The sequence below is a fragment of the Dendrobates tinctorius genome, unplaced genomic scaffold (genome assembly GCF_039654945.1).
Source record: "Dendrobates tinctorius isolate UK_male_01 unplaced genomic scaffold, ASM3965494v1 ptg000105l, whole genome shotgun sequence".
In the NCBI taxonomy this organism is placed as follows: domain Eukaryota; kingdom Metazoa; phylum Chordata; class Amphibia; order Anura; family Dendrobatidae; genus Dendrobates; species Dendrobates tinctorius.
In genome coordinates this window covers 7,624,261-7,643,352 of record NW_027361773.1, presented here as the reverse complement: position 1 = coordinate 7,643,352, position 19,092 = coordinate 7,624,261, and the positions used below count along the sequence as shown (strand labels likewise).

Sequence of the window (19,092 nt, the reverse complement as noted above, 5' to 3'; positions counted from 1 at the left end):
AGAAAATCGAGGATGAAACCCAAAGTTAAGTTACAAAAAAAAGGTGACATCAAAGTGGCAGAACTAGCTCTATTATTTAAAGCAAATTCGGCCAAGGGCAAAAATGAAACCCAATCATCCTGATCAGCGGAAATAAAACATCTCAAATACGACTCCAAGGTCTGGTTTGCTCTCTCTGTCTGCCCATTGGTCTGAGGGTGAAAAGCAGAGGAGAAGGACAACTGAATTCCCAGCTTGGAACAGAACGTCCTCCAAAATCTAGACACAAACTGAACTCCTCTGTCAGAAACAATGTTCTCAGGAATCCCGTGTAAGCGAACCACCTGTTGCAAAAACAGGGGCACCAACTCAGAGGAAGATGGCAACTTAGGGAGTGGTACAAGATGAACCATCTTAGAGAACCTATCACAAATCACCCAAATAACAGTCATTCTTTGAGAGACCGGCATATCAGAGATGAAATCCATTGAAATATGGGTCCATGGCCTCCTGGGGACCGGCAAAGGCATCAACAACCCACTAGAGCGAGAACAAGATTTAGACCGGGAGCAAGTCCCACAGGACTGCACAAAATTCCTGACATCATGAGACAAGGTGGGCCACCAAAAAGAGCGACTCACCAGATCTCTAGTACCAAAAATACCTGGATGACCAGCCAATGCAGAGCAATGAACTTCAGACATCACTCTCTTCTTCCACTGGTCAGGAACATACAACTTTCCACTGGGACAACGCTCAGGTTTGTCCTCCTGGAATTCTTGCAGAGCAAGTCTCAAATCGGGCGAGATGGCAGAAAGAACTACCCCTTCGCTTAAGATGGTAGCAGGCTTGGTCACCACAGGAGAATCAGCAAAGAAACTCCTAGAGAGGGCGTCTGCCTTGACATTCTTAGTTCCAGGAAGAAAAGAGACCACAAAATCAAAACGTGTAAAAAACAAGGCCCACCTAGCCTGTCTAGGGTTCAAGCGTTTAGCCGACTCTAGGTAAATCAAATTCTTGTGGTCAGTGAGGACCACAACTTGATGTTTAGCTCCCTCCAACCAATGTCTCCACTCCTCAAATGCCCATTTCATGGCCAACAGTTCCCGATTCCCCACATCATTGTTACGTTCAGATGGAGAGAACTTTCGGGAAAAGAAAGCACAGGGATTCATTTTAGATGTTACAGGATCCTTTTGGGACAAAACAGCTCCTGCACCAATCTCAGAAGCATCCACCTCAACCTGGAACGGGAGTGAGACATCAGGTTGCCGCAAAACCGGGGCGGAGGTAAATCTTCGCTTCAGCTCCTGAAAGGAAGCAACAGCCTCCGGAGACCAATTCAACACATCAGCCCCCTTCTTGGTCAGATCAGTCAATGGCTTGGCAATACTAGAACATTTTGCTATAAATTTCCGATAAAAATTAGCAAAACCCAAAAACTTCTGGAGGGCCTTCAAAGAAGTGGGCTGAACCCAATCGTAAATGGCCTGTACCTTGGCCGGGTCCATTTCAATAGTTGACGGAGACAAAATAAATCCCAAAAATGAAATCCTCTGTACTCCAAAAAGGCATTTCGATCCTTTGACATACAGGGAATTCTCCCTCAAGATCCGGAACACAGTCCGAATATGTTCCACATGAGAATCCCAATCCTTGGAGAAGATCAAAATATCATCCAGATAGATAATCAAAAATTTATCGACAAAGTCTCGGAAAATATCGTTCATGAAGCACTGGAAGACAGAAGGGGCATTAGTGAGCCCAAAAGGCATCACCAGGTACTCAAAATGTCCCTCCGGAGTATTAAACGCCGTCTTCCATTCATCCCCCTGCTTAATGCGGATAAGATTATACGCCCCCCTGAGGTCAAGCTTGGTAAACCAGCAAGCACCTCTAACTCTAGAGAATAGATCCGAAATCAGGGGAAACGGATACTGAAATTTAATAGTAATTTTATTGAGGGCACGATAATCAATACAAGGCCTTAAAGAACCATCCTTTTTGGCCACAAAAAAAAAAAAACGGCACCTAAGGGTGAAGAGGATGGTCTAATATGACCCTTCTCCAACGCCTCCTTAATATAGGACCGCATAGCCTCGTGCTCGGGTACAGATAAATTGAAGAGCCGACCCTTGGGAAATTTACACCCCGGGCTTAGTTCGATTGCACAGTCATAACTCCTATGAGGAGGCAAGGACGCAGACTCATTCTCACTAAATACATCATAAAAGTCCGCCAAATAGTCAGGAACATCATGCGACTGAGGAGAGGTGGAAAAAACCGGAGCCTCACTAAAGGCACACCGACAACCCCAACTCACCACAGACACAGATTTCCAATCCAAAACTGGATTATGAATTTGCAACCAGGGAAACACCAGAACAACGGCATCATGCAGACCATGCAACACCAAAAATCTGCAATTTTCTTGATGGTCTGGGCGACCCGCATGACCACCTGGATCCAAAACTGAGGTTTATTTTTAGCCAAAGGAGTAGCATCAATCCCCCTCAAAGGGATAGGCGTCTGCAGAGGTGTCATCGGAAATCCACAACGTTTAGCAAAATCCAAGTCCATTAGGTTTAGCGCTGCTCCCGAATCCACAAAAGCCTTGGCGGAAAATGTGGACAGGGAGCAGATCAGAGTAATTGCCAGAAGAAACTTAGGTTGAACACCACCCACAGAAAACGTGTGTGCAAAGCGTTTCTCTCGTTTAGGACAAACAGAAATAATATGTGAGGCATCTCCACAGAAAAAACACAGCTTATTACGCCTTCTGAACTCCTGACGTTGCGCCTTAGACAAAACTCTATCACATTGCATAGGTTCAGACGTCTGTTCAACCGGTGGCAACACCTCTCGTGCAATCCTGCGTTCACGTAAACGCCGATCAACCTGGATGGCTAATGACATAGAATCGTCCAGACCAGAGGGAACAGGAAATCCCACCATAGAATCTTTTACGGCTTCTGACAAACCCTTCCGAAAGAGAGCAGCCAAGGCATTATCATTCCAGGTAGTAAGGACCGCCCACTTTCGGAACTTTTGACAGTACAACTCTGCAGAATCCTGACCCTGGTTCAATGCCAACAGGGTCTTTTCAGCCTGATCAATAGCATTAGGTTCGTCATACAACAACCCCAAAGCTTGAAAGTATGCGTTCACATTAGTCAGAATAGGATCATCTGGTTTCAAAGAAAACGCCCAATCCTGGGGATCGCCACGCAGCAAAGAGATGACAATTTTAACCTGCTGCGCGGAGCTCCCTGACGAGTTAGGCTTCAAGGCAAAAAATAATTTACAATTATTTTTGAAACTCAAAAATTTAGATCGATCCCCAAAAAATACATCAGGTGTAAGGATCTTTGGTTCAACAGCATGCGAACGAGCAAGGTAGGTGGAAATTCCCCGCACTTCCGCAGCGAGCTGCTCCACACGATCAGACAATTGCTTTATCTCCATTGAGAGAAAAAAAAATTCCCCCTACGGCCTCAGAGATATTGAGGAAAGAATATACACACTTTTTTTTTTTTTTTTTTCTTCTTCTTCTTTAAAAACACAATTCTTTCCTGCTATAGAGTACCCTAGGATCTGCGGTATGGCGGGTGATTCTGTTATGATTGAGTCACCGTAGGAGGCAAAAACAGAAATGCTAGCTAAGTCCAGAAAACCAGAGAAGTTGGCAGCTATCAGATTGCAGGCCCCTGAACCTATCAACATAACTAGCAGTAGCCGTGGGGGGTTCCTACGATGCCCTAGACCCCTCGATCACAGCCGGAGAATTAAATAGGCCTAAAGAAAGAAAGGGGAAATCTAAACTGCCCCAGAGCAGACCCCAAAGCAATAGGCAGCCCCCAACATATAATGACGGTGAAGCAAGATGAAAACACTAACACAGACAGAAAGATAGACTGAGCAAAGACGGGGCCCAAGCTAACTAGATAGGCAAGGACAGGAAGACTGCTGTCTGCAATCCGAGAAAAACCCTATGAAAATAAGAGCCAACAGACTGACAGTGAAAAAGGCCCTGAAGACGCTAGGCTTCAAAAAAGCTATGTCAGTACTCAGGAATATTCTGAAGACAGAGCAACAGGCAAAAGGAGATTCAGCTCATCCCAGCAGGGAATGGCAGAATCCAGAAAAGCAAGGAAAACAAAAACAAAACACAAATGCTAACAGGCAAAGCAGAAAACTTAGCTTTAGAGGAGCAGGAATCAGACTGGTGTCCTAGAAGTCCACAGAGAAATCACCCGCAGGGCAGAAGGGAGTCGGCAGCCTTATATCCAGTCCGTGACTCCACTCAGCCAGTCATCCTCATTAGGCTCAGGTGTCTGATAATCAGGCTCATTACCTTCCTTTACCAGAATAGGGCGTTCACCAGACCTCAGTGACGAAGGGGAAAATGAACTCACAACAGTCTGTACTCCGACCCTACCTGCGGCGTCTCAACCTAATGCCCCCTGCGGGGGATTAGGGAGGGTGCGTCTGTCACCGTCAGGGGGTTTTCATCCTTGCCTCAACCTCAACCCAGACCCTGAAGGGGGTTGGGGAAGGAGGGGGGGGGGGTCTCAACTTCGGACCAGTACCCGAGGGACTGGGGAAGGAGCGACATGGGGAACCGCCATCTCCACTTCAACTGGGCACCCCTAAAAAGGGGGCCAAGGAAGGAGCCATGCCGGGAGTCTCGCTGGAGACCCACTTTTCTTCATCTGTTCCGACGAAAGGAAAAAAAAAAAAAAAAGAAAAAAGGTGTGCCTCCTTGCGACACTAAGCAAAAACTGGAGAAGGCTGATGCCGTCCAGGGGTGTATACTGCATAGGAGGAGACAAAGTTAATCTTTTTCATATTATGCATAGTGTCGCCACCTAGTGGACAGCAGCATAACACCCACGGTTCTGTGTCCCCCAATAAGGCGACAGAGTAATATATGTACAAGTATATCAGAGGGCAATACAGAGATCTCTCCAATGAACTGTTTGTACCAAGGACTGTGACAAGAACAAGGGGGCATTCTCTTCGTTTGGAGGAAAGACAATTTCTGCACCAGCATAGAAGAGGGTTCTTCACGGTAAGAGCAGTGAGGCTCTGGAATTCTCTTCCTGAGGAAGTGGTGATGGCGAACTCACTGAATGAATTTAAGAAAGGAATGGATGCTTTTCTTGTGAGTAACAGTATAGAAGGTTACAAATAACAGAATATTATAGGTAGATGGTTGACCCAGCTTAGGGGAAGGAATTTTTTTCCCTATGGAGAATATTGGCTTCTACTCTGTGGGTTTTTTGTCTTCCCCAGGATCAACAATGCAGAACAGCTGCACTAAAAATAGGCTGAACTAGATGGACATAAGGTCTTCCTTCAGCCTTCAAAACTATGTTACTATATGACATACAGTCATATGGGTTGCCATGACAGCCACCGGTCTGCTGAAGACCTCCGTGCTGGTCACAATGATTCTCCTGCGAAAGCCAGAATTTAGCTGGCTTTGATAAGAGACTGTGATTTTCATTATAAATAGCAGTGCTGCTATGCATAGCAAAAGCGATAGGGGACTGTAAGCTGCACTCACCCTAAGAGTCTAATAAACACAATAAAAAATATACATTTTTTAAAAATATGAAAAATATAAAAGTTTAAATTAAACCCCTTTTGCCCCATTAAAGGTAAATTTAAAGAACCCCACACATTTGGTATCGCTGCGTTCATAAAAGTCCGATCAAAATATAAAATAAACTGATCTGACCAGTAAACAGCATAATAAAAAAATAAATCAAATACATTAGAAGTGCGTTTTTTAAATGCTGCAACATTGCAATAAAATGCAATAACAGGAGATCAAAACATCGTATCAATAAAAACATCAGTACAAGGTGCAAAATATAAGCGGTCACACAGCCCTATAGCCTTAAAATTGAAAATGTTATGGTCTTGGAAAATGGAGAGACAAGTAAGTTTTTTAATTTTGTAACCCTCCCCCACACACACAAATTTCCTATTTTTTTCACCACTTAAAACACAAAAAAAACTATACGTTTGGTATCTGCGTTATCGTACTGAACTGGAAAATTTTAGTGTCAGGCCAGTTTTACTGTATAGTAAAAGCATGTTAAATAATAATTTTAAAAAATTTGTGGAATTGCAATTTTTCTGCAATCTCAATGCACTTTGAATTTTTGTTCACGCTTTCCAGTGCATCACGTGATACAATGAATGGTGTCATTTAAAGGCACAAGTTGTCCTGCAAAAAACATACCCTCATACGGCTGTGAAAGTTATGGCTCTTGGAAGGAGGGGCGGAAATAAACAGAAATTGGTTGCGGCGTGAAGGGAACCTGGCAGCTGATTCTTACTGCCAGCACCAGGAGCAGCATGAATGAGACTGTCTACGTTATCGCCACTAGGTATATGCTGCAGGACTGAAATCAATAGGTTGCACAGTCATACAAGTGATATATTAGTCAGGCTCCATTTATTAAAAAATAAATAAATGTGAATTGAGGTATATTTTGTAAGAAGAAGCACTCCCATCTATATTTTTTTTATTAAGTGTGTGTCTATACATGTAGTATGAGTGTATACTCGCCTAGCGCCACGCTCTCTGGTGTCCAGCGCTGCTCTCCTCTTCAGTGACGTCACTCCCCTGCAGACTGTCTGGGCCATGCTGAGCTCTGTGACCCTGAAGCATCAGAACGCAGCTCCATAGGGTTACATTATAAAACAGACGCCCAGCTCACACATGGAGCACAAAGTGATCCGGAGAGCCTGAAGATCACACTATATTACATTATTATTATTATTATTGCGCCATTTATTCCATGGCGCTTTACATATTACATGCATATATAATCACATTTAGTGGAAAAAATAGAGATGAGAGAGGCTTCTTTAATATCTAGTGTAGGTTTAAACAAATGAGAGAGGGATAATGAGACTGGTTAGGATGATGGAAAGAAAAAAAGTCACAGTAAAGCACTTACCTTCTCTACCCAGCCACTTTGTAAAGTCTGTTAGTGTCTCCCACTGTGTTGCGTTCATGTGGACGTGTTCTCGATGACTGATGTACTCATTGTACACAATGTTATTATGCACCCGCTTTGTTCCTTTAAAACAAAAAAAAAAAAAGAAAGCCAACGATTATGGTCTTAACATACAGTGCAATGTAAGGGTATGTGCACACGTTGCAGATTTTTCTGCAGAGAATCCGCATCTCTTGGCAGAAAACGCATGCTTTTCCCCCAGCGGATTTGATGCAGAATATAGTGCGGTTTGGCCGTGCGGATTTGCTCAAAATTTTGTCCCTTGCGGGGAGAGAGGGAGAAAGGAAAACGCAACCACGGATCCGCAAAAACAATTGACATGCTGCGGAAAATAAACCACAGCAAATCTGCGCTGAATTTTCCGCAGCATGTGCACAGCGGATTTGGCGGATCCGCAGCAAAATCCGCAACGTGTGCACACACACTAAAAGTCCAGCTCAGTCACCAACCCAAAGGTGCAACCCAACAGAGCAATGGATTCAGCAAGCAAAGGAGAATTTCCAGCACGGATTTCTAGAAAATATTGATTTTGCTTTATTAAATAACCACAGACATAATCCGGGCCGGGCAGACACACATTAGTAAATCATCTGACGCCTATGAGAAGTGATCCTTAGTCCTTGCAAGTCAAGATTTTATCAACGTATGGTGCTGGAAATTTTCCTTAACTTGTTATATTATGCAAATTGTCTCTTCAGGGAGGAATAGGACCAGAACTCAAGCGCCACCTATGGGAAGTAGCAATCCTACAAGTCAATATCAACCTCTTAACGAGCCTTGTCACATGACTTAGGATAAAAGCCAAACCAGAATCTCAATTTGCAGACACTGTGTTTCAGGGTACTGCCCCTCGTCAGTGCAAAGTGTGACATATCTGGTTTGGCTGTGTGAGAGGCGTCTGACCGATATCCAAGAAGTATTGTTTCTCCTTGCGGAGATTGACATGCTAAGCATGCTGATTTGAGGAAACTTAAAGCCGCAATGTTCTAGAGTTCTAGTCCTCTTCCTCTCTGAAGACACAATTTGCATATTTCCCAGAGGAGCATTGCGGCTTTAAGTCTCCTAATTTCGGCATGCTTAGCATGTCAATCTCTGCAAGGAGAAACGACACTCCTTGGATAATGTATATTATAAAATGCACACACACACCAGTCTGAACAGAAGGACAATGAATAACTAGCTGTGGATAGTCTGGTTATATTGTTGCTTTGAACAACTTTTCGATAATAAATCAAATTCACTGTTTAAAAAGGTCTGTGACAATGCGGAAATAAGGGAATTAGATTGTGGCATCACACCTATGATCTCAGTAACGTTGAGATGGTGACTAACAACTAATAAGCATGGTACATATCCTCTGGCACTGCTCTAATCTAAAATAACGGCTACATTTGAGCACTATACGAAAATACACAACATGCTTACATCTAACTTTAGTCTGCACACTCAACAGTCATTCTAGGTCCTCCAGGCAGATATCTTTCTGGACATTTCATTTTTTTAATTTACTACATTCCTAACTGCCATCCAGCTCTCACCATTTATAATATAGTGTGAGTAAAAATTCAGTCGAGCGCAGCTAATGGTCTAGATTTAGCTACTTCCGGACCAATCAGACTTTAAACATCCAGGCTGTCCACATACTACTCTGTAGTGACATTCTAAAACGTAAGTGCAAAGTAAGCAGATACAGGAGATTGTGCAGCTGCTGGAGCTGGTTGCCAGACCATGATGTACTCCCCATAGAAGGTTTATCATTAGCTCTGCCATCCTTATCTTTGTATACACCGCAGTGAACACGTGCCGTACATACAGATGAGGAAGAACCGATAGCTCTTGCTCCTCTGAACCCAGGGAGCATGCTGCGAATTTACACGCACGTTGAATACACCTGAGAAAAAATACGGTGATGTGAGCTGCTGAATACCTTAACACTGGTCCGAGTATTATGTGATGTTTTCTCGCATAGCACTCGTCTGTATTCTACAGTAGTGCGACCCCGGCCTAAACCATTTACACATCGTTTTCAAAGGAAAAATTCTTCAAAATAGGGATTTTTGTGTACTCACCGTAAAATCCTTTTCTCCGAGCCAATCATTGGGGGACACAGACAGTGGGTGTTATGCTACTTGCCATTAGGAGGACACTAAGTAAACACAGAAAAAAGTTAACTCCTCCCCTGCAGTATACACCCTCTCGCTGGCTGGCAATTCCCCAGTTCGGCGAAAAAAGCAGTAGGAGCATTAAAAGAATGACAATAATCATAACTCTGTCAAAACCTAAAAATGCAACAATGAGCCAATAGGCCAAACAGGGCGGTTTCTGTGTCCCCCAATGATTGGCTCGGAGAAAAGGATTTTACGGAGAGTACACAAAAATCCCTATTTCTCCTACACCTCATTGGGGGACACAGACAGTGGGACGTCCTAAAACAGTCCCTGGGTGGGAAGCATACAACTGCTAATACCCCATGTACCACTGGCTTAACACTATGGTACTGCTGATCGCAGGATGCGTCTGCCAAGAGCTGCATCCGCAGAGGCCTGAGCATGAATTTGGTAATGTTTTGTAAAGGTATGCAGGCTGGACTAAGACGCAGCGTGACCTGTTCTGCCGACACCTGGTGCCGAATGGCCCAAGAGGCGCCCACTGAGCGGATAAAATGCGCCTGAATCCCTGCTGGGACAGGTGTGTCCCAGACACGGTAGGATTCCTGAATAGCCAAGCAAATCCATCTGGCTAGCATGGCTTTTGAAGGGGCTAGACCCTTCCTATGCCCCTGTGGAAGTACGAACAGGGCATATGACTTGTGGAAGGGAGCCGTCCGCGAGATGTACCATCTCAGAGCCCTGACCACATCGAGGGTGTGGAAGGCCCTCTCAATGCAATGGACTGGAGCCGGACAGAAGGAAGGCCAAACAATTTCTTCATTGAGATGAAAAGAAGACCCGACTTTGGGCAGGAAAGATGGGGACTTCCTGAGAGCTGCCTCGTCCTGATGAAAATTCAGGATCGGAGGACGGCAGGACAGGGCTGCCAATTCAGAAACTTGTGTAAATGACGTAATTGCTGCTACAAAGACCACCTTCCAAGAGACAATAGCTAGCGGTACGTCCTGCAGTGGTTCGTAAAGAGCCTCCTGTAAGGCTCCGAGAACCAAGTTAAAGACCCTTGATTCCAATGGCCCCTAAAATATAGAGGTGCCACCTGGGAGACTCTCTGAATGAATGTCTTCTGGCAATTTTGCATTGGAATAGCACTGACAAGGCTGAAATCTGGCCCTTGAGCGAGCTAAGCGCGAGACCTGAGGTTAATCCTGATTGTAGGAATTCCAATATGGAAAGAATATAAAACACCAGTGGGGATCGACCATGGTCCATGCACCACGAGAAGAAGGTTCTCCAGGTGCGGTGATAAGTGCGCATGGACACGGGCTTCCTAACATTAATCACGGTGGAGATCGCATCGACAGAAAAAAACAGCTTGTGCTAAAAACCAGGATTCAACGGCCAGGCCGTCAAAGACAGGGCCCCGGGGTTTTGGTGGTAAATCGGGCCCTGAGAGAGTAGATTCATGCGATCTGGAAGTCGCCAGGGAACGCCGGCGACTAGTTGTACTTGGTCTGCATACCATGGCCGGCCCGACCAATCTGGCGCGACAAGGATCACTGGTATTCCCTCTGCTCTAATTTTCTTGAAGACCCTCGGGAGCAAAGAATGCACGGGAGCCGGAACCGGTGCCACGGCAGAACTAGGTTGTCCGCTCGGATGGCGCATGGATCGTGTCATGAATCGAGGAGCCCTGTTTAGTCTTTAGGCTATATGATCCACATTCAGAGTCCCCCAGCGATGGCAGATCTGCTGAAAAAAACTTCCGGATGAAGAGACCACTCTCCTGAGGCAAGGCCTTGGCGACTGAGAGAAAAACCACCGCCCAATTGTCCACAACCGGGGTGTGGATTGCTGAGATGGGGCAATGGTTGGTCTCGGCCCAATCGAGGATGTGACTCACATCGTGCATGTCCATTCTGCTCTGAGTACCCCCCTGATGGTTGATATACGCCACAGCCGTGTCGTTGTCGGATTGGATCCTGATGAGGTAACCGACGAGGAGATGGTGGAAACTCAGTAGAGCTAATTTGATCGCTCGACTGTCCAAGATGTTGATGGGGAGACGTGACTCTCGAATTAACCAACAACCCTGTGCCGTGTGGTGACGAAGAAAAATCTGCACACCAGCCTAGGAGACTGGAGTCGATGGTCACCCCAACCATCGTACTGGGAGAAAGAACTTCCCTTAACTCAGGGAGGATTTCAGTGTTGATAGCTTAGCTTGGGGCGCTGCGTGAGGAACACTAAAGCAGCAAATAAAAAGACAACACCACCTATTTGTCTAAACAATAAAGTAATAATTATAATTATATAAATATTTGCGCTAAAAAAGTGTATCCTAAAATCCAAAGACAAAACACCCTAGGCATATTAGTGCTTTATCTTTATTCATTATTTTTTATGGGTATTGCATGTTACACTTTAGGGTGTTTTGTCTTTGGATTTTAGGATACACTTTTTTAGCGCAAATATTTATATAATTATAAGGATTTCAGTGTCCCCCACTTGTGGGCTCGTCTGACCCGCAGGGACAGAAGGAACCGGCGGTCCAGGGAGAACTGGTTCTTGTCCAAAGTTAACAGCAACGCATGTTGTAAAGGGTGGAAATGGAACTGTGCGAATGGGACCGCGCCCATCACTGCCACCATGTTTCCGAGAACTATCATGCTGAAAACGTATGGAGTGAGAAACCAGTCGGGTAAGAGTCCGCGCTGCCTGTTGTAAGGTTCGCGCCTTTTCTGGAGTGAGAATGGCCAACCCGCGGGAAGAGTCCAAGATCAATTCCAAAAAAGGAAATCTGCTGGACCGGTGTTGGGGAAAACTTTTCGAAGTTTATCTTCCGACCCAGGCAAGAAAGTGTATTTACAGTTAGGTCCATATATATTTGGACAGAGACAACATTTTTCTAATTTTGGTTCTAGACATTACCACAATGAATTTTAAACAAAACAATTCAGATGCAGTTGAAGTTCAGACTTTCAGCTTTCATTTGAGGGTATCCACACTAAAATTGGATGAAGGGTTTAGGAGTTTCAGCTCCTTAACATGTGCCACCCTGTTTTTAAAGGGACCAAAAGTAATTGGACAGATTAAATAATAGTAAATAAAATGTTCATTTCTAATACTTGGTTGAAAACCCTTTGTTGACAATGACTGCCTGAAGTCTTGAACTCATGGACATCACCAGACGCTGCGTTTCCTCCTTTTTGATGCTCTGCCAGGCCTTCACTGCAGTGGTTTTCAGTTGCTGTTTGTGGGCCTGTCTGAAGTTTAGTCTTTAACAAGTGAAATGCATGCTCAATTGGGTTGAGATCAGGTGACTGACTTAGCCATTCAAGAATATTCCACTTCTTTGCTGTAATAAACTTCTGGGTTGCTTTGGCTTTATGTTTTGGGTCATTGTCCATCTGTAGTATGAAACGACGACCAATCAATTTGGCTGCATTTGGCTGAATCTGAGCACACAGTATGGCTCTGAATACCTCAGAATTCATTCGGCTGCTTCTGTCCTGTGTCACATCATCAATAAACACTAGTGACCAAGTGCCACTGGCAGCCATGCATGCCCAAGCCATCACACTGCCTCCGCTGTGTTTTACAGATGATGTGGTATGCTTTGGATCATACTTTCTCTTTCCATCATTCTGGTAGAGGTTGATCTTGGTTTCATCTGTCCAAAGAATGTTATTCCAGAACTGTGCTGGCTTTTTTAGATGTTTTTTAGCAAAGTCCAGTCTAGCCTTTTGATTCTTGATGCTTAAGAGTGGCTTGCAACGTGCAGTGAACCCTCTGTATTTACTTTCATGCAGTCTTCTCTTTATGGTAGATTTGGATATTGATATGCCTACCTCCTGGAGAGTGTTGTTCACTTGGTTGGCTGTTGTGAAGGGGTTTCTCTTCACCATGGAGATTATTCTGTGATCATCCACCACTGTTGTCTTCCGTGGGAGCCCAGGTCTTTTTGCATAGTTCCCTTTTTTTCACCAGTGCTTTCTTTCTTAGGATGTACCAAACTGTAGATTTTGCCACTCCTAATGTTGTAGCAATTTCTCGGATGGGTTTTTTCTGTTTTTGCAGCTTAAGGATGGCTTGTTTCACCTGCATGGAAAGCTCCTGTGACCGCATGTTTCCTTCACAGCAAAACCTTCCAAATGCAAGCACCACACCTCAAATCAACTCCAGGCCTTTTATCTGCTTAATTGAGAATGACTTAACCAAGGGATTGCCCACACCTGTCCATGAAATAGCCTTGGAGTCAATTGTCCAATTACTTTTGGTCCCTTTAAAAACAGGGTGGCACATGTTAAGGAGCGAAAGCTCCTAAACCCTTCATCCAATTTTAATGTGGATACCCTCAAATGAAAGCTGAAAGTCTGAACTTCAACTGCATGTGAATTGTTTTGTTTAAAATTCATTGTGGTAATGTCTAGAACCAAAATTAGAAAAATATGGTCTCTGTCCAAATATATATGGACCTAACTGTACGGTGATATCCATGGATTTCTCGCAGGCTGGAAGGGATGGACCCTTGATCAGCAGGTCGTCCAGATACGGCAGTACCACCACACCCCGAGCATGGAGAATGGCCATGAGAGCCACCATGGCCTTGGTATAGACCCTGGGGCGGTGGCGAAACTGAAGGCCAAGGCAACGAACTAGAAGTGTTCTTCTCGAATTGCAAAACGCAGGAACTGCTGGATGATAGGGACTCTCCCTTTTGCATGGATGCGACACCGATCGGAGGAATTCCATTCGGAATCGCCGTACTTTGACAAACTGATTTAACAGCTTGAGGTCCAGTATGGACCGCATCGTTCCTTCCTTCTTTGGAACCACAAACAAAGGTTTGAATAAAAAAACGCTGAATCATTCGTCTTGAGGGACCGGAAGGATGACTCCGTCCCTTTGCGGTGCATGAACGGCCCGAAAGAAGGCTGTGACTGAATGAGAGCAGACGGCCGCCTACTTTGTCGGTGTCTGCCGGATACCACAACAAGTCTTTGAGTAGAGGATCTATAGGATCGGCTTCCTTAGATCCAGATGCTGCCAGCCTGGGTTTCCAAGAGCGGTTAGGTCTGTCCTGGGAACCTCTGTCTCCACGCGGGAACCGACCTGATCTGGAAGAGAAGGTTGTGGAGGACCAGCTGGAGCTGTTGCGAAAAAGGTCGAAAAACGAGTCGGCTGTTGATTCCGAAAACGGCCGGGCAGCCCCTTGTTGGGGAAGAAACCTACTCTTCCCCCCCAGAAGTGTCAGAAATGAGCTGGTCTAGTTTCTTGTCCAAAACAGGCAACCAGTTTGATACGACAGAGAAGTCTCTGGAGGTGGAATCTGCCCGCCAGTCGCGTAGCCATAGGGCTCTTCTGATGGAGACTGCATTAGCGGTTGCCTTAGCAGCACAATTAGCGGCATCTAAAGAGGAGTCCACTGCAAAATCCCCTGCGTGAATTATCTGCTTGGCGACACTGGTTGTCTCCGGAGGAGGATTGCTACCTTGGAAGGCAGTAATTAAGACTTCTGCCCAAGTGGCCATTGCCTTAGCCACTCAAGTCGCCGCGAAAGATGGGAAAAAAGCCACTCCTGAAGCTCCAAAAACTGAACTGGCGAGGGTAGCCAATTTGACAATCGGAGGGGTTTCTGTCTGAAGAGCCCTCAGAAATGGATCGAAGCGTTTTAGGAGCAAGGTACAATACAGGAGGATCCACCGAGGGGGACTGTAACCAATCCTTCATGAGATCTGGAGTAAAGGGGTATTTAGCCTCGATAGGCTTTTGCCCTGTGAACCGCTTATGTGGTCGGTTCCTACGTTTCTAGACAATGTTCTTCATCTCTGAATGGCTGGCAAATACCTTGCGTACACATTTAGCCTTCTTAAAGGAGATAACATGTTCCGGAGCGGTAATATTCTCCTCGTCCTTCAGAAACTTGTTGACTGACTGTCAGAGAAACAAGCGATTCATGGACATTTGGGGAATTCTGAGGGACTGACATGTCAGACTCGAATTCAGAGACATGTTCTCTGCGAACATTAGAAGAGGGAGAGCAAGAGACAGAACTCGCCGATGCTGAATCAAGAGCGTGACTAGGGGACGAGTCATGGGTCCGCTTTCTAGAGTCCTGAGGATCCCTTGAACGAGCACGGACCCTGCTGGCGGACGGTTCCCGGCCAACGCCGAAGTCCTCCTCGGGCAGTAAAGACACGTTCTGACTTAAAGAGGCTTCCCGGAGGAGTCTATAGCCTTGGTCAGTGACTCCACAGACCGTGACAAGGACGCAGCCCACTCAGGGGGACTAAACGCAGGGAGCACCTTGCAGCGGCGGCAGATGGCGTTTTACAACAAGCCGGGTCGCAATCCGTGCATAGCGGATTAGTCTGGGTACTGGGCAAGGCAGTCTTGCAATAGGTACCAGCGGTTAAGAACGCAGTGCGCTTCTTATTAGTCCCCTTTTTTGCTTCCTTAGACTGAGACATAGTGCCCGTGAAAGGGTTACAAGCAGAGCCTGTGCTGCAGCTGCAGTGAATGTGCAGCAAAGGGGTTAAGCGTTTCTCTAAGAGCAGATGCAGCTTACCCGCGGTCCTGACGTTGTGTCCCTGGGAGGAATATCGGTGGCCCTGTAGCGTCACCAAGTGTTGTCCATCAGTGCGCACACCCCCACAGCCGTCACAGAGCCCGAGGAGCGGAGAAGGGGTTAAGGACATGGCTCCCGAGATTAGCAGGGCGCCTCTTGTACAGAGCGAGAGGCGCCAAAGACGTGGGCGGCGCTATGTAAATTGCGGCCTAGTAGGCCGAAAAGCCGGGGACTAAATTTTTGAGCCTACCTGCGGCGAGCGCCGGGTGAAGGGGGCGGGGCCCGCGACGGGGCACCGGTGTACCGCCGCTGAGACTCTGTCAGCGCTTCTCCCAGGCACCAGGACCCGACCCCATACCTCCAATCCGGTGCTCGCTCCGTCTGCGCTGTCTAGGAGCCTGTAGGTTTTATCCCATCTCAGATCCTGAGGTAAAAAAAGCTCCCGGGCGATGTAGCAGAGCCGGAGAGGTTGTTACAGGGGTATTGCTGAATCGTTCCACCCTATGGGCAGGGGGCAGCTATGGGGCTGATTCAGGACATCCGAAAGCGCTGGTAAATCTTCTCCGTGCGTTCCGTGCGCTCGCATCCGTGAGGGGTACCGGGACCGTAAAGGAACATCGCCAGAAGAATTAGCCACAGTCGTCGCAGGAAAGTGTACGGGGAGGTATACTCTGCATGCTTGCCTGTTGTTGGTTTGGGGGGAGAGCGGGCCGTAGAAAGGAACCATCGCCCTCTTCACTTCGTTAATGAAAAATAAAAATTTACAGAAAATTCAAAAATAAAATAAAAATGGTGGGGGTCTGAAGCCAGACCCAAGTGCCTCCTACAGACACTAAGCAAGAACTGGTGAATTCCCAGCCAGCGAGAGGGTGTATACTGCAGGGGAGGAGTTAACTTTTTTCTGTGTTTACTTAGTGTCCTCCTAGTGGCAAGTAGCATAACACCCACTGTCTGTGTCCCCCAATGAGGCGTAGGAGAAATATATATACACCTCATTCTACTTAATGTGCTTCTGATTAGGTGATCACCTGAACCAAATCTTATTTAACGAAGGAAAGTATTAAAAAAAACCCTGCTGTGGTGTTCACAATCCTCTAGCAATAGGACAAGCTGGATGGCAAAACAAGTGCTAGTAATGGGGCAGCTGTGGCAGCATGGTGGCTCAGTGGATAGCATTGCAGCGCTGGGGTCCTGGGTTCGAATCCCACCAAGGACAACATCTGCAAGGAGTTTGTATGTTCTCCCCGTGTTTGCGTGGGTTTCCTCCCACATTCCAAAGACACACTAATAGGGAATTTAGATTGTGAGCCCCATCAGGGACAGTGATGATAATGTGTGCAAACTGTAAAGCGCTGCGGAATATGTTAGCGCTATATAAAAATAAAGATTATTATTAGCAATATCCCAAAAGTAATAGGAATGAAAATATAACTTTTAACCATGCCAAAGGAGTTGAAAAGAAAAGTCTTGAGTGAGGAAAAGAAGGGCTGAATTCTGGCTTTACTAGCAGGATGGCAGTCCATTACATCAAGGTCAAGCAGCAAACATTGGGGACAACAAAGCGACAGACCAGCAGAGGGCGAAAAAATGACTCTCCACTGACCGGGATGACCGTCATCTTATTCGAATGTCACTCAGCAACCGCAGGATGACATCAAGTGACCTACAAAAGGAATGGCAAATGGCAGCTGGGGTGAAGTGCGTGGCAAGTTCGTAACAGGCTCCTAGAGGCAGGGCTCAATGAGAAGCAATTGATTGGATTGGACCATATAGGACTGGAATAAGGTAATCTCTGATGAGTCTAATTTTCAGCTTTGACCAACACCTAGTCATCTAATGGTTAGACAGAGACCTGGAGAGGTGTACAAGCCACAGTGTCTTGCATCCACTGTGAAATTTGGTGGTGGATTGTTGCTGATCTGGGGATCCTTCAGCAAGACTGGAATTGGGCAGGTTAATCTTTGCGAAGGACGTATGAATCAAGCCGCATACAAGGTTATCCTGGAAAAACAGTTTATTCCTTCTGCTCAGGCAATGTTTCCCAACACTGAGGACTTGATTTTCCAGCAGGACAATGCGCCTTGCCACACAACTAGGTCAATCAATGTGTGGATAAAGGACCACCACATCAAATCCCTGTCATGGCCAGCCCAATCTCCAGACCTGAACCCCATTGAAAACCTCTAGAATGTATTCAAGAGGAAGAAGGATAGTCACAAGCCATCAAAGAACTGCTTACATTTTTGTACCAGGAGTGGCATAAGGTCACCCAAAAGCAGTGGGTAAGACTAGTGGAAAGCATGCCAAGACCCATGAAAGCTGTGATTAAAAATCATGGTTATTCCACAAAATATTGATTTCTGAGCTCTTCCTGAGTTAAAACATTAGTATTGTTGTTTCTAAATGATTACGAACTTGTTTTCATAGCATTATTTGAGATCTGCAAGCACTGCATTTTTCTTTGGTTATTTTGACCATTTCTCATTTGCTGAAAATAAATACAAAATTTAGTGCTTGGAAATTCGAAGACATGTCAGTAGTTTATAGAATAAAGAGCAATTTACATTTTACTGAAAAATATACCTATAAAGAGAAAAATCAGACAAACTGAAAATTTTGCAGTGGTCTCTTAAAGGGAATATGTCACCTATTTTTAGCTCCATCAGCTGTAATGCTGTAGATAAGCCCCTGATGAAACTTGAAGAAGAAAAACGAGTTAGATTATACTCACCCGGAGGTCCGGTCCAATGGGTGTCGCGGTCCGGTGCCTCCCATCTTCTAGCGTAGTTGTCCTCCTTTTTACTTAAGCCGCAGCTCCGGCGCAGGCGCACTTTCTCCGCCCTGTTGAGGGCAGAATAAAGTACTGCAGTGCGCAGGCGCCGGAGCTCTCTGACCTTTCCCGGCGCCTGCGCACTGCAGTACCTTACTCTGCCCTCAACAGGGCAGATATAGTATGCCTGCGCAGGAGCCGAGGCAGAAGTAAGAAGGAGGATGGCTTCGCTAGAAGATGGGAGGTGCCGGACCAGACCGTGACACCCATCGCAGGCGACCGCACCCCCCGGTGAGTATAATCTAACTAATTTTTCTTATCTTTCAGGTTAGATCGGGGGCTTAGCCACAGCATTACAGAATGCTGTGGATAAGCCCAGCGTCGGACTGGAGCACCTTGGGCCCACCAGAGAAAATCATTCTTGGGGCTCACTATGTAGCTACATAGAAATAAATACAAGACCACCAATTGTGCAGTAAAACACGCTAATATCCCGGTATAATATAAGGTAGTACATGTCTTAATTATGTAGCAGGAGTTGGGGTAGCCTCCCTCATAGAATATAAAGCAGCCCCCTCATAGAATATAACGCAGCCATCTCATACAGTTGTGGCCAAAAGTATCGAC

The 19,092-nt window shown here is 45.8% G+C and overlaps 1 protein-coding gene across 1 annotated transcript in view; it reads right to left on the bottom strand.

Annotated features, from left to right (window-relative positions):
* The window catches only part of KIN (Kin17 DNA and RNA binding protein), a 65,124-nt gene that overhangs the window by 34,348 nt on the left and 11,684 nt on the right, over positions 1–19,092 (bottom strand). The window contains exon 4 of the mRNA XM_073589032.1: positions 6,957–7,079. Coding sequence (XP_073445133.1) covers positions 6,957–7,079 — 123 coding nt within the window. The remainder of the gene's footprint in view (positions 1–6,956; positions 7,080–19,092) is intronic.